Genomic DNA, 14,439 nt, shown 5'->3' on the forward strand with positions numbered 1-14,439 from the left:
GGAAAGTCTTCATGATCTGAAACACCCTGAGAAGAGTCATTTCTGCCCGTTCACAGGCTGGTGTTCTGCAAGCATTGTCCCAGATAGCTCAATTAGCATAGAGGGCAACAAAGGAGAGTCATTAATTCCAGAAAGGATGCAGCGTTATGTCTCATTAGCCAGCCACATTTAAGTCAAATTTTCAAAGGAATTGAGATATAAAGGTGAGAATTCACTGTCATCAGACACAATGCAACAACGCACGTTGAGATCAACAGAAGTTTCATAGCGATCTTTGTTTCACCCCAAAATGTTATATACATTTTATTTGATGAAGCTTCTTCATGTAAACTTTGTTGATGTTAAGATGTTTCCTAATTCCATAAAAATTGTATGACTCGGTCACTAATAATTTTTTCAGAGTTTTTTTTTAGAAAAGATATGATTTAGTAAATTTTAAGGCTCCAAAATATTTTTTATGGAAGAGAGAATTATAAGTGATTGCATTTTGGAAATTTTAATATATTCTTTGCAAACATCGAGGCATGCTTTCAATAATTCAACCTTTTAAATGCAGGCATATAATTAAATCTAGAACAAAAAGATATGTGTAAAATAATTAGAAAAATAAGGCAGGCAACATGCCATTTATCTAAATGGAAGGATGTTTATATTTATTGTCTCAGGGCAAGGCATGTGTTTGCCAGTTTTAGAGCCCAGCTAGACTCTGATTTGGGGGTGGGGAAGCACAAGGAGCCGGTGGGTACACCAGGACAACAAGCAGAAACAATTCTACCTCCTCACATTAGTGTCCCAGCCTTCTAATCTCAGTCAGCTCCAAGGAACTGGTGCTTGGATTCTATTAATTATGACATCTGTACAAGAATTATTCCATCCAAATGTAAAGGGAAAATATCAAGAGAAATCTTCATTCTGATATAAAGATGACTGTTTTTATTTCTATCACCACCCAAGGTACGAAGCTTTAGAAACTAATCTCTTACAGCTTATAGAAAAATTTAGAAAGAGAAAAATAATCAATTTGACTCTATTCCTAAAGAAGTTGCCAATGGTGTTTGCCTTCTTAGTAGTCCAGGAGTCATGAGCAACTGTTACAATGCTTCTTTTCAAAGATTTTCCTTCATTCAACCACTTTGCAATTTTGAAATTTGAAACTATTAGGACTGAAACAAAATCTTACAATTTCATTTCAATGGCCTTTTAAGTTCTTGACTTAAAAAATTTATAATCCTGTCATTTTTGTATTAAAAAAATAAGCATCTTCTTTCTTTGCATATTGAATCATTCATAAAAAGAAAGAAAGACACAGTCTCAACATGTGTAATAGCCTTTAGGAGTAAGTGTAATTATTTTTAGTCTAACTGCTTTAAATAAGCCTTTAAAGCAACAACAGGGGATAGAGTTTTGGTACCAACATTTTCTTTGCTCCAGATTAAAAAGAAATAAACAATATTTTGTCCAATCTGTTATAATAGTCACCTGCATCTCATCTAATTTGGACTGAATATCTGGAGGGAAGTCCCCTGCTCCACAGTTAAATGGGTCAAAAGGTTCAGCTCCAAAAAGGTCCCGTTCTATAAAGAAAAAAACACTTGGTAAGTGAGACAATCAAACATTGGTTGAGACAAAGCAAAACCAGGACTATAATTTAAAAGTATAAATTTAATTATTATAGTATTATAAGTATGTACATGATTAAAAGAGCTACTGATTCTTATAATATATAACAGGCATTCTTGATCTAAGTAAGCAAAAAATATATTGTATATTAAAAATTCTATGGCAAAATGGGATCAGTCCTATTCAGGATGGCATTGCCATAGACCAGTGTTGCAAGTTCTCATCCATATGTGAATATTAGTGTCAAGTATTTATAACTGTATATTTAACTTGGAGTGTTTAGGAAACTAGAATGGGATTACTGGTGGGGAAAGCAAAGGAAGACCTTAAGGGAAGAGAATGGTAGAATATAGGTGATATGCAGAAGAAAGTTTAGGTGGGAAGAGTAAGGCAGAAGAGGGTTGGAGAAGGTTTAATGAACACTAATGATGCATGGAAAATCATATATAGAAACTTACTATTTAATGAGCTTCATGTCTGTGTTTCTGTGCTCACGTAAAAGAATTCAATTGTAGCTATGCAACACAGAGAATAATGCTCATCCCAGAAGCCATAGGTTGACAAATAGAAAATCCAATATCAAATGTGGGTATCTACACTAGAGGATGATCAGGAGTGTCCAGTAGTCCCCACAAACAATACAAGCCATGGTTACACTTCCTGGTTGCCAATCAGAACTTAATGGCAAGACTTTATTGCTAAAGACACTGTACTCTTGGGTCACAGGATATGGAGCAATCATGTTGGCACTAATCAGGAAACTTTATTCACTTTGGCCAGCTTTCACAGTACCATGGGTACCATTTAGGCTTGGCTATTGGGAGAAACCGTGGTTGAAGAGGTCATAGGTCTCAGGTTGGACCTACAATTATTATCCTACTAAATGGACTTCATATTAAACTGCTTTCTAAACTTAGATCTGTATGTCTGTAGATTAGTGTAGTTCTTAGACATCATCAAAGATGTTTCTTTGTACAATATATAGAGGTTAGTGTAGAAACTCACAACTGATCAAAATGCAGAGAATCCAGGTTAATGGAGCACTCAGTCGCAAATGGGACTTCTAAATCCTTTATCCCATAAATTTAGGAACTATTTTGCAAGAGGAGATAGAAAACCTGTAGGAGCCATATGAGAGTTCTCTAATTCTATTTGTTGCTGCCTCACAACACAGTGGGAAAGCATTGTGTGGAATTTGTAAGTTAGCAGTTTATTTGTAGTTTATAAACTCGCATCTTACTTTCACCAAGAAAAACTTGAAGCCACTTTGTTTTGAGCAGCATAAAATGACAAAATTTTCATAGACAACACCAAACCAAATTTTTAACAAGGGTTCTCAAATGAAAGAAACATTTTTTTTATTTTAAAAATTGATAGGAATGCAGTATCAAAAGCGATTTTATGATAGGCTATCCAATGCCAAGGTCAACATATATATAAATACAAGTAATATTAAATATACACAACAGGATGTATTCACACACACACACACACATACGCGCGCGCGTGTGTGTGAGTGTAACAATAATTAAGAAGTCCATGAATCCAAAGGGAATGAGGAGAGAGTTAGGTGTGTAAATGATGTAAATACTAAGCTCATGTATGAAATTCTCAAAAAAGTAAATAAAAAACAAACAAAACAAAATAGTAGGACATAGTGGTTCACATCTTTAACCTCAGTGCTTTGGAGGCAGAAACAGGTGGGTAGGTATCTGTGAATTTGAGACAAGCTTGTTAGATATATAGGACAGTCAGAGCTATACAGTGAGATCCTATCTTGATTAAAAAAAAAACTATAGGGAACCATGAAACTGTGTGGCCTAGTTGCCTTGCGAGACATGCATCATATGTTTTTCACGTTTGAGTCCATTGCTCCTGGGGCACAATGTGCCTTCCAGTTCCTGAGAGACTGATGTGCTCTCTCGGGCAGTGAAGCAATGTTCTGCTTTGTGCTTCTCTGTATGATCTCGAAGTAGTTAGGGAAGTATGGAAGCTTAACAGGACATTTGATCTTTGATGTGGGGTTCCCGTCTTTATGCTATGAATATGTTTTATTGTCATTGGTTAATAAAGAAGCTGAGTTGGCCTACAGCCGGGCAGAATATAGGTTGGCAAGAACAACTATACTTAATGCAGGAGAAAGAAGGAGCAGTCAGACAGATACCCTGTAGCTTGTTCTCAAAGCTAGTGTGAAAGCTGACACTGGAGAAATTTCCAAGAATCCACAAAGGTGACCCCAGCTAAGACTCTAAGCAAATAGTTGGAAGGCATCTGAACTGGCCATCCCTTATAATCAGATTTGTGACTGCCTTAAGTGTCATCGTAGAACCTTCATCCGACAACTGATGGAGGCAGATGCAGAAACCCACAGCTAAGCCCTGGCCGAGTTTCTGGAGACCAGTCCAGGAGAGGGAGGAGCGATAATATGAGCAAAGTGGTCAAGACCATGATGGGGATATCCATAGAAACAGCTGACCAGAGCTAGTGGAAACTCTATGACTTTGGATTGACAGCGGGCCAACCTGAATAGAACCAGACTATGCCCTCTGAATGTGGGTGACAGATGTGTGGTTGGGGTAGTCCTTGTGTCCATTGACAGTAGGACCAGGATTTATCCCTAGTGCTTGAACTGACTTTTTGGAGTCCATTCATTTTTGGAGGGAGACCTTGCTCAGCCTAAATATAGAGGGGAGGGATTTTGTCACACCTCAAATTGGTGTGTCAGATATTTTTATCTCCCCATGGGAAGTCTTACCCTCTCTGCAGAGTGGATGGGGACTGGATGGGGGGAAAGTGAGGGGGTGAGGGGAGGGGAGGGAGTGGGAGTAGGATAGGGAGGTAAAAAGAAGAAAAAGAGTTTAAAAAAATAAATAAATTTGACAAAGAAAGGTCTTAGTGCATACATAATAAGGTGAAATATGACACCGATTTCTCCAATATACATGTGGTTTGAAGAGCTGATTCTTGGCTATGGAATAACTCCTTCAGAATCTGTGATGGGCACAGAGCAGATATACCAAGATAATGAATGCCTACTGGATGCTTTCTGATGTACCAAAGAGAGACTTCAATGCTGTTTACAGATATGTAGAATATACATCAGAAAAAAATGTTTTTGAATATTTAATATATCAAAGACAATCCCCTTAAATAACAGTATACACAGAAAAATCATAGGATATACACTCTTTATTCTCCCACTAAGGATACAGCAAGGCCTTGTAAGAATATCTAATCTACTCTAGTAAGCATATTACAAATGAGTACATAATCACTCCTACTTATTTTGAACAGTTATATTAAATAAATATAACTGCACAGTTGAACTTTTTATGATTCAAGTAGACTTATATCAAAATCTTATTGACCATATCAGGTTCAACTTGCAAATGGAGATGTATTTAGAATTTTTTTTTCAATTATAAAGTTAAATAGAATCAATCAACTTTGAAACCCATATAAAAGCATAATCCTTCAATCATTAAAGCTGTTGGCTCATTACGTTATTTTCCCAAAATGTGGAAGAGGGAAAACACACCCAAATAGCAAGAATACGAATACTTTTAAGAGTGCTTACGGATCTCAGCAGATCTGCTAGGTACTGGTGGCAGCTGTGTGCCATTGCGAGTAGGCGTGGGAGACTGGTGTGACATTGGGGAAAAGGGAACCATATCGAAGATGTCAGTGGAAGGAGATTTCGCCGTGACACCGCCGGCCTGCAATGAAGACAGGAATCAGTGTGATGGCCCATGCATACTTAATACTGTACTGAGAATGTCATATATGTAAACCACACAAGCACAGTCCTGAGGGGAAGTCAGATAACCTACCATTATGTAAATGAAACGTGGTTAACTACAGTTTCTTGTGGTTCAGGCCAATAACACCAAATGCTCACTTAGAAAACAAAAAAAACTTGTTCTCAAAGTAAATAGCAACAGTAGTGTGAATACTGTTTAAGATTGACAGCCAAAATGTGCTGGGCTTTTGTATACTTACAAACCATTGTCAACTATGTCAGAAAATAGCAAATACCTTAGAAACTATTTGAATAGAAATGAAAGTTTCGAAATTGACATTGTATGATGTTTTTGAACAGAAACAGTCGACCATAAGAGACTTTCTTAATTGTAAATGTTAAAACTCAATTGACATTTTTGTATTCTGAAAGGTAGAGCACATCAATTTGCAAGTACAAGAGCAAGTAATTGGTATTTATTGCAGTCATTTTATTCCTGAATAATTTCATGTTTTCAACACAAAACAGTAACCTTGTAAAATAATAACCAACAATGTAATACTCAATTTCCTAAATTATACAATACAGTCCAGGACTGAGAAAATATAAAAATACTGAATATTAAAATCATCTGAAAATGCAGTCAAAAATAATGTAAAATGGTATCTTAAAGTTGTCTTGATTTGCATTTCTGGCTTTGTGGGGAGCCCAGACTGTTTGGATGCTCACCTTACTAGATCTGGAAGGAGGTGGGAGGGCCTTGGACTTCCCACAGGGCAGGGAACCCTGACTGCTCTTCGGACGGGAGAGGGAGGGGGAATTGATTGGGGGAGGAATATGGGAGGCGATGGCGGGGAAGAGACAGAAATCATAAATAAATAAGTAAATAAACAAACAAACAAATAAATAAGAAAAAAAGAAGGGAAAAGGGCAAATAAAATAAATAAAATGTAAAATGGGAGAATTACCAATGTGCCAAACTAAGTAAAACGTAGTATAATCATCCATGGAGACTGTCTTATCTGATTAAAGGATGATTTTTTTTTTTTTTAGAGAGGAATAGAACTTTTTATTCTTCCTATCAAACTGAGGAAAGACTGCCAAGAGTGGCTCCTGTTGACAGTGTAGTTCAGAATAAACATCACCGGACACTGGTTGCATGCCGAGAGAAACGGGTTAGTTGTTCATCTAAAATGCATGTTAATACATTTTTTCTGCATAAAAATTACCACTATTTGCCCTTCTTCATAATTTTCCATTATACTCCTCACCCCTTCTACATGTTGCTCTCCTAATTCCCTTCTGTCTTCCCTCACATCCATATCTCTCCTTAGGGCATAAAAACATTAAATCTTACCCGACACTAGAAAGCAGTAATATTGCTTCTCTCTCCTGACTTTTTGTACCTACACATATTCTCAGCTGCTAAACGCCTAGGACTCTGTGCTTCAAACACTGCTCAGCATAAATTTAAGAAAATAAAAATCCCATAAAGGCCCCAGGTCCCATCCCAACAATCCAAGGCACACCTTCTTTTAGCACTTCATAAGGACATGTTCTACACGAATTCTTTTAAACTAGGGATTGGATATCAAGTTTTCTGCTTAGTAAGTCACACGAGGTTTTGGATTGCTGCTCTCTCTCACTGACTGGCCTGAGCAGGCAGTGGTCACAGGAGGTCTTGGGTTGCTGTTCTCACTGACTGGCCTGAACAGACAGTGGTATTGGTGTTTCCACCAACAGTCTGGTACCAGACAAGTTGACAGGCGCGATAGAAATGGAAGACATGCTTAGACAGAGATGGATCATTGCTAGTGCTCCAGAAACAGGATGGGTGTCTCAGAAATGCATGCGGCACATGACCAGACACTCTGTGTGTCAGCCAAAGAGGAAAACAGAACGAGAAACATGCTAAGGAGGAGCAAGGAGGCTCAGAGAGAGTGAAGAGCATGAATGAAGATTGTTTGGGAAAGAGTTTTGTGGAAATTTCAAAACCCTGCTGAAGATGAATATCTGTATGAGTTCTCACTGATCATTTTTAATTGAAATATTGTCATATATTCATAGTTTTAAACAGAATATTGGAATCACCAGGACTTCAGTGGGAGACGGTAGAGAAGAAACTGAGAAAGTCTGTGATGTTTTAGGGTCTCAGTGATGGGGCTGCTCACTAACATGAGCAGTCACGATCATGGGCGACATTCTGGTGAATAATTAGTGACCAGAGAATTTTCTAGTGTTAGTATGCATTTTAGTAATCTTCCAGACTTTGTAAGTATGACGATAACAATGTTTGCATTTTCACAGAAGTAATGCCCATAGGTTGTAAAATATAAAACTCTGTAAGCTCAGGAGCAAAGCTAAAATCTAAAACAGTGACTCCAGCTCTCTGCCCATCCTGAAAGTAAGGAGTTCCCCATGGTAAGACATTCTGGAGATGGAAAGGAAGTTAACAAAGACCTCAGAGAAATTGGAGGTCATATAGCAGGCAAGTAGCATAGTAAACAGGGTCTGAGTATCAAGACCTTGGGGAGTCACTCTTCTGTCATGGACACTTCCTGTCAAGAGCTGAGCTCTCTCCAGGAGTCAGATTCTATAGTTGCTAATTAACTCAACAAGCTGACATCAAAGCTATAGTTGAGCCTTTATTCATTTACTATGATACTCTAGGCAAGAGGCTGGAAAGAGGGAGCCCTACTACATCAACACTCCATTACATTTTCCCCATAAGAGCCACTGAAAGGGTAGAGGTACTAGGTCACTGCTGAGAAAGCCAGAACAAAAGATTCACCAAGGTTAAACTTTCAGTTTTTCTTTTTCTTTTTTTTTTCTTTTTGTAAGAGAGAAAAGTGCTGAATACAGAATCGGAGAGGGGAGAAGTGTGGCAAAGACCCTTGGCATGAAGAAATCTAGCAGCAACATTAAAGAGATGCCTTGACCAAGAGTGTCAGATAGGGGCTTTTGTATCAAGGCTTGAATGCAGAGCCCATGAGCATATGGCCAGCTGGGAAGCATGACTCAACTCAAAACTGCCCCAGCTCTGCGGTGGTGGCATGGTGGGTGGACAGCCCTTTTTGCACCAGTGTCCAGATGTTGACTCAATGTAAAATTCATCTTTACTGCATTTCTTCTTAATTTGTATTTTACAAATTGAAATAACAGTAAAACCACTTACTCTCTTGTCCTCTCTCCAATTCCTCCCATATATTTTCCATACAATTCTCTTACTCCCTCCCAAACCCATGGCCTTTTTTCTTTAAGTGTTACTGTTACATATGTATATAAATGGATTAATACATAGGTACAACCTACCGATTCCATTTAGTGATATTTCTTTGTCTATGTTCTCAGGGACAAGTACTGGATAACTCATTATGGGGTTCATCCTTGGGGAAGACTAATTTCTCCCCTCTCGGCACTTGCTAATTACTTAAGGTACATTTTTAACAATCCCCAAAAATAACAAACCCTCTAATTTGAAACTTATACCACCAGGAAAGTCCCATTTCAGGCCCCCAGATCTAAAGTGGGTTTATAATTTCTTAATTACGAGACCTATTATCTTATATTTCATTTAAAAAATATTTACGTTAAATGGTTGTGACTAACCTAGCCACAAACCCTGAAAAGAAACCTGAGACAAAAGCTCAGTGCTGGGCGCAGGGACTGCCCTGGGGAACTGGACAGAAAACACGCTTGCTTCCCCTTCCATAGGCTTTGTCTCAGGATCATCTGGGTGCAGCCAACAATCCCGAAGCTGGGAAGTAGTCATCATTTTCTGGGGGCACCAAATGTTCTTTACCGATGTTCGTGTTTACACTTCGTGCCTCTGTTTAGAGACTCTCGTTTGCATTATTGCGTAATTGAGAGTTTTCATAATGGGTTCTTGCCTAGCTTGAGTTCAAGAGCATTTGAGAAAGCACGTTGTTTACCCACAACGCAATACCCATTTTTAAGTTGTAATTGTCTTATCGAGTCTAATGAGTGGCTGCGCAGCAGATTATACAAAAGTAGAATTTCGTCTAACTCCGGTGAACTGAAAGGGAGACATTTGCTTTACCCAGCAATAGACAGTCCAGTATTCCTGGAAACTATAATTTTATTCATTTAACTTTTGGGAACAACTTGATTTGATTGAAAGCTTCTGTACCTAGGAAAGGAAAATGCAAGCGCTCAGACACAGGAATCAGGAGGACAAATTTGACGTAACTTGGTGTACCCACATTTTATGAAGAGACAATCTCCTGAAAGTGTTCTCATGAGGCCAGAATAAACCCCCCTTTCAAATATAAATATAATTGATACTGCCATGCGGATACAATGAACGTAATTCGGCTTGCTTCTAGACGACTGGTCCCAAATGGCAGCAAAACAACCTCTCATTGATTGCCAAACCACGAGAACACAGAACAGTGTGGAGTCAAGGAACGGGAACTTCTCAGTGTATCTAAATGATACTTTTGCCTGGGGACCAGTTTCTAAAACCAACCAAAGGTTTCCACAATCTCAGTGTAGTAAGAAGATACATATTATGGGTAATATCAAGGCCTATTTCATTTGTCAGAAAAGGAAGCCGTGACTTAGACCGTTGAGTGGGATTTAGGACTGTGAACATCCTGTGTTAAGATGGTCAGTACAGAGGTCATCTGGTTCGAGGGGATGCTGCACTCAGCACCAACACATTGAAAACTCTTTAAGTATACGATGACAATTTAATTATGCACATGAGATTCATCTTTATGAATGTATGTGGGATCCCTAATCAATTCTACTATTTCTTCAGCTACAATATAGACCACCACCTCTATTCCTTTAACCAAACTGCTACTACGTTTAACCATCTTGTAAGCACCCTCTATTTTATTCCTGAGTTACACACACACAAAAAAAAAACATAAAATGTACAGCATATACATAATTTCAATTATAGAGCAGGCTTTTGGAACTCTGTGAAATATTCTTTCCTAGTGTGTACCTGAAGGTAACATTCAAGCTTCACAAGGACCGGCTTAACTTGAAAGCATGGCAAATCACCAAATAAGAGATGCTTACATTTTCGTTTGTATTTTAATTATTATAATCTGCCATTTTTCCAAGTCAATAGCTTGACCCATTCCAAATCTTTAAAAATAGGTCTTCATATTAAAAAGTTGAAGGGAATATAAACCTATTTTTAACATTTTACTATTAGGAATGTGGGAAATTATTTTAACAGTGGTCAAGTAAATATGGCTAAACTTAGTACCTTGCCACTTTATTTCACTGCTGTAGGAAAAAAAATGGAAAATGAAAAGCAAAGACATTTGTTTGTTCATAATCTCATCAAAAAAGAGCCTTGAACCATTTACACACAAAGAACAAAATGGACTTAGTAGCTTGTTTTTATATATTTGTGAAAACATATGTGTGTGTAAACACATATCTATGTCGCAATAATAATAATAAATGAAAAAGAGGCTCTCATTTGGAGAGTAGGGAAATGGGTTGGTCTGAGTATCCAGGGAAGAGTTGGGATGAGGGTACCTGGGAGGGGGTGGAAGGAGGGAGGGAAAAGGGAGAGAGATGTAATTCTATCTTTATTAAAAATGTACCGAAAATAAAGAACAAAAGAGGGCAATAAAAGCCTATAATGATAGATTTGTTGTAATTCATAGTTTTAGCATTATTATCACTTAACATCATCTAGATTTTAGAAATCTAGAATACTTTTGGATTGACACTCTTTTAATAATCAAAAGTTTTCTATGTTCTTTATCATACTCCCATCCTTTACTTACCGTCAAAATAATCATTGCATGCTCAAGAACACAGGTTCTCAAGCCATGGGACATGGTCCCTCTGGTGGTTGAACTACCCTTTAAACAGGGTCACATATCAGATATCATGTATAGCAGATATTCACATTACATTTCATAACAGTATCAAAATTACAATCATGAAATAGCAGTGAAATAATTTTATGGTTGGGGTCATCACAACATGAGGAACTGTAGTAAAGGGTTGCAACATTGGGGAGGCTGAGAACCTCTGCTCCAGATCTCAGTAAGACCCTTAAACCCAGGAGTCTTGTTTAAATGAAACTTTGTCTTCTTTAACCAAGCTCTTACTGTATCTTACTTAAACCCCCCATGCTCAATTACAACTTCACCCTTGTCTTGATCTTTTCACAGTTACCCAGCATTAGTGTAGGACAGTGTCTGCCTTGAGACAAGTTGACATGCTCTGTTAGGGTGGGAGCAGTTCTGCGAATGTGTTCCAAATTCATTTGATCCTCCCAAACCTTCACCTTCAATGAAATGGCCTCGAATTTCTGTCCTCATTGGAAGGAAACAGTGAATATTCTTTGGGTTTGCATCAAAAATAATGACACACTTATTTTATATTTTGTGAACCCAAAGACTGAAGCAAAGCATGCCTGATAAATTCTAGAAACAACCACTCAAGAACCACTGGAAAAGTACCCTCCCTCATACTCCGTGTTTTACAACAAAACTTAAAATAAGCATTTTAACATAGCTCAAAAGGGTGTGTGCTTCATTTTGCATATTTTGGGGTCAAAGCAGAAGACAAAGCCATTGTTCTGTATCTTGAGAAAAGGGAAGCAAGCCAAAACAAAACAACACAAAATCCTCGAGGGTTGGAGAAAGCAAAGAATAAGAGTAAGAGGGAATGGGATAAGACCAATAAGCCCACTAAGTATATTGTCTGCACTCAGAAGTCTGCCAACTCTTTGTGTTCAGCTGGAGCAGCAGACTGTCTCCAATGCTGGGCAATGGAGAGACCAACTCTCTCAGTACAGAGGATGGAAAACAAGAGTTTAAAGTGAACTGAAAAAAACGATCAACTTCCAGGTTATGCTAGTTTGAAGCCCTAAGCCCAGTTCTCATAGAAGCATCCTTCTTCATGGTGATGAACTGATAAGCTATTATGATATTATTCTATAAAATTATATATAAATTATATATAAGTACTTTATATATAAATTGTCAAAATCTTTCCAACAGTTTACTGGTCTCAATTGTGTTCAACTCCACACACCCATGCTTTAAGGTAAACAGGGTGAATAAAACGCATTATAAAGATTATTAGTGGTACAGATTATTAAACAGGAAAATATTCGGTATTAACTACACCATTGCTAGAAAACAATATAGCTTTAAATTGCACCTCTCTCAAAAATAATCCCCTTGTCTGAAATCACTTAATAATGGTATTATCCCTGGTATTGGGGACAAGATTTAAAAGTGGATCAGGTCAGACACAAATAATTTCATACCAGATGTTTCCATGATGTCTGAACGGAACCTGGACATTTCAGTGTCTGAAGCTACCACGTCTAGTACATGGTCTTGTTCTCAGTCTATTTCCTAAGGTGATGCTCAGTACCATGGGGCTAGCCTGCATGGACATTGTGACTCACCCCAGGAAGCAATAACCAACAGGAAAGAAGGCCAGGACTTGCCACAAAGGGAGAAAGTATTTTCACTCTTAAGATCAAAGTGAAGTTGAAACAATTTTAGGTAACAAGAGGTAACAAAAAGTAACATGAAAAATAACCATGTTGTGAACTATCTACAAAATTTAAACGTGAAAAGGCACCCTGCTGAGCAGTCTTCATCTTAACCAGAGTTAGCTTTATTATTGATCACAGAATGATTTGAATCAAAGAAGGGTTCAAGATCAGGAGGTGTTTGACATCGTACAATTACACTCTCAATGTACTTACTGGAGAGGATGACACTTGGCTTATTCTCAACCGGTTTTCTAAATCTTGGACTTTATTTTTAAGTTCCATATTTTCGGTTTCTAAATCTTGGATCTAAAAATCAAAAGATCATTGAATAATTTTCAGGATTATTTCTTTCTTGGAAAATATTGGCTATTATCTCAGTTACCTTAGCAAAGAACATTTTATTTATAAAATTCATTTATATTTTATATTTATAAAATTCAAAAGTCTTTGGTGCACAAGGAGCATTACTTGCCACAGTTCGACAAATATCAGAAGATCCAAGGCCACTAGGATGATAATAAATTTAAAAAAATATTGTGTGTGAAAATTTTATGTTTCTAATATTTATCTCTGTGTTTACTTGTTGAGTGGTGCAGGTTATACCCATCTTGGGGTATAGAACCACAAGACAGAAAAGCTGCCTGTGAACATGGGAGGGTGGAGACGGGGCATAAATGAATTACGAAGGAATCCGAGCTGCATGGGAATCCACTTACCCAGCATCTGCTGCCTCTGCTGCTCTGATCCCCATGAGAAGCATCAGGAAGTGAAGCAAAGTCACATGAGAACACTAAGTTCTTGTGGGAATTCAATATAAAACAGTTAAAGACTGTGCAGAGGCCCCGGGATGAAGAGTTATAGGAATATGTGACGAGCAGCGCCCACCGTGTTAGGGACAATAAATGGCAGGCCTTCTCGGTTTGTTCGACCATACACAAATTTCCCTGTACAAACACCAGACAGATGTGAAGCAAGAAGCTTAGGTTACTCACTCTCTTCTGCATCCCAGCAATCTGCTTTCTTGTTTCCACATCTTTCCCTCCAGATTCTAGAAATTTCCTGTATGCCAGATCAAATGCTTGACCAATTGTTAATGTTATTTCTTCAGCCTTTGGAAAAAAAAAAAAGCCATACAAGGAAGATCTGCATATTAGTAACAATTAATCAAGGCATTATTTACCCTACCCCCAAACCAACCAACCAACCAACCAACCAACCAACAAAAAACTGGAGCTCTTCAGAGACATGAGTTGAAAGTATTCAGGGCTGACATAAATATCTGATGTCCCTCGGCCTCAAGAGTAAAATCAAGTAAAGAGAAAGAAGGCCACCAAAGAGCAGCAATTGGAGTTAGAAAGTCCTGTGAGCTGCTTTTGCAGACTCCCTCTGTTTAATTGAAGAGCTTTCTGCAGCTGTTTTCTTGCTTCCTTAAATACCTAGAACCAGTTAAAGGCAAGCATCAAATTGAGTGGTTTTTCCTGCTGTCTTGTTACTGCTTTCTTTTTCTAATGAGAAGGAGTTTTAAACTCTGGGCAGGTAGCATGAATGAAGTCACCAGGGGTAGGGG

At 38.0% G+C, this 14,439-nt stretch overlaps 1 protein-coding gene across 3 annotated transcripts in view; it reads right to left on the reverse strand.

Moving 5' to 3' along the window:
* The window catches only part of Gulp1 (GULP PTB domain containing engulfment adaptor 1), a 210,703-nt gene that overhangs the window by 4,743 nt on the left and 191,521 nt on the right, over positions 1-14,439 (reverse strand). For all 3 annotated transcript variants that reach the window (XM_050159174.1, XM_050159173.1, XM_050159172.1), the window contains 4 exons: positions 13,865-13,981; positions 13,086-13,178; positions 5,198-5,336; positions 1,480-1,574 (listed from right to left, as the gene is read on the reverse strand). In XM_050159174.1, coding sequence (XP_050015131.1) covers positions 1,480-1,574; positions 5,198-5,336; positions 13,086-13,178; positions 13,865-13,981 — 444 coding nt within the window. The remainder of the gene's footprint in view (positions 1-1,479; positions 1,575-5,197; positions 5,337-13,085; positions 13,179-13,864; positions 13,982-14,439) is intronic.

This window comes from Alexandromys fortis, unplaced genomic scaffold (genome assembly GCF_014885135.2).
Source record: "Alexandromys fortis isolate MF-2015 unplaced genomic scaffold, M_Fortis_MF-2015_v1.1 scaffold_65, whole genome shotgun sequence".
NCBI classification, from domain to species: domain Eukaryota; kingdom Metazoa; phylum Chordata; class Mammalia; order Rodentia; family Cricetidae; genus Alexandromys; species Alexandromys fortis.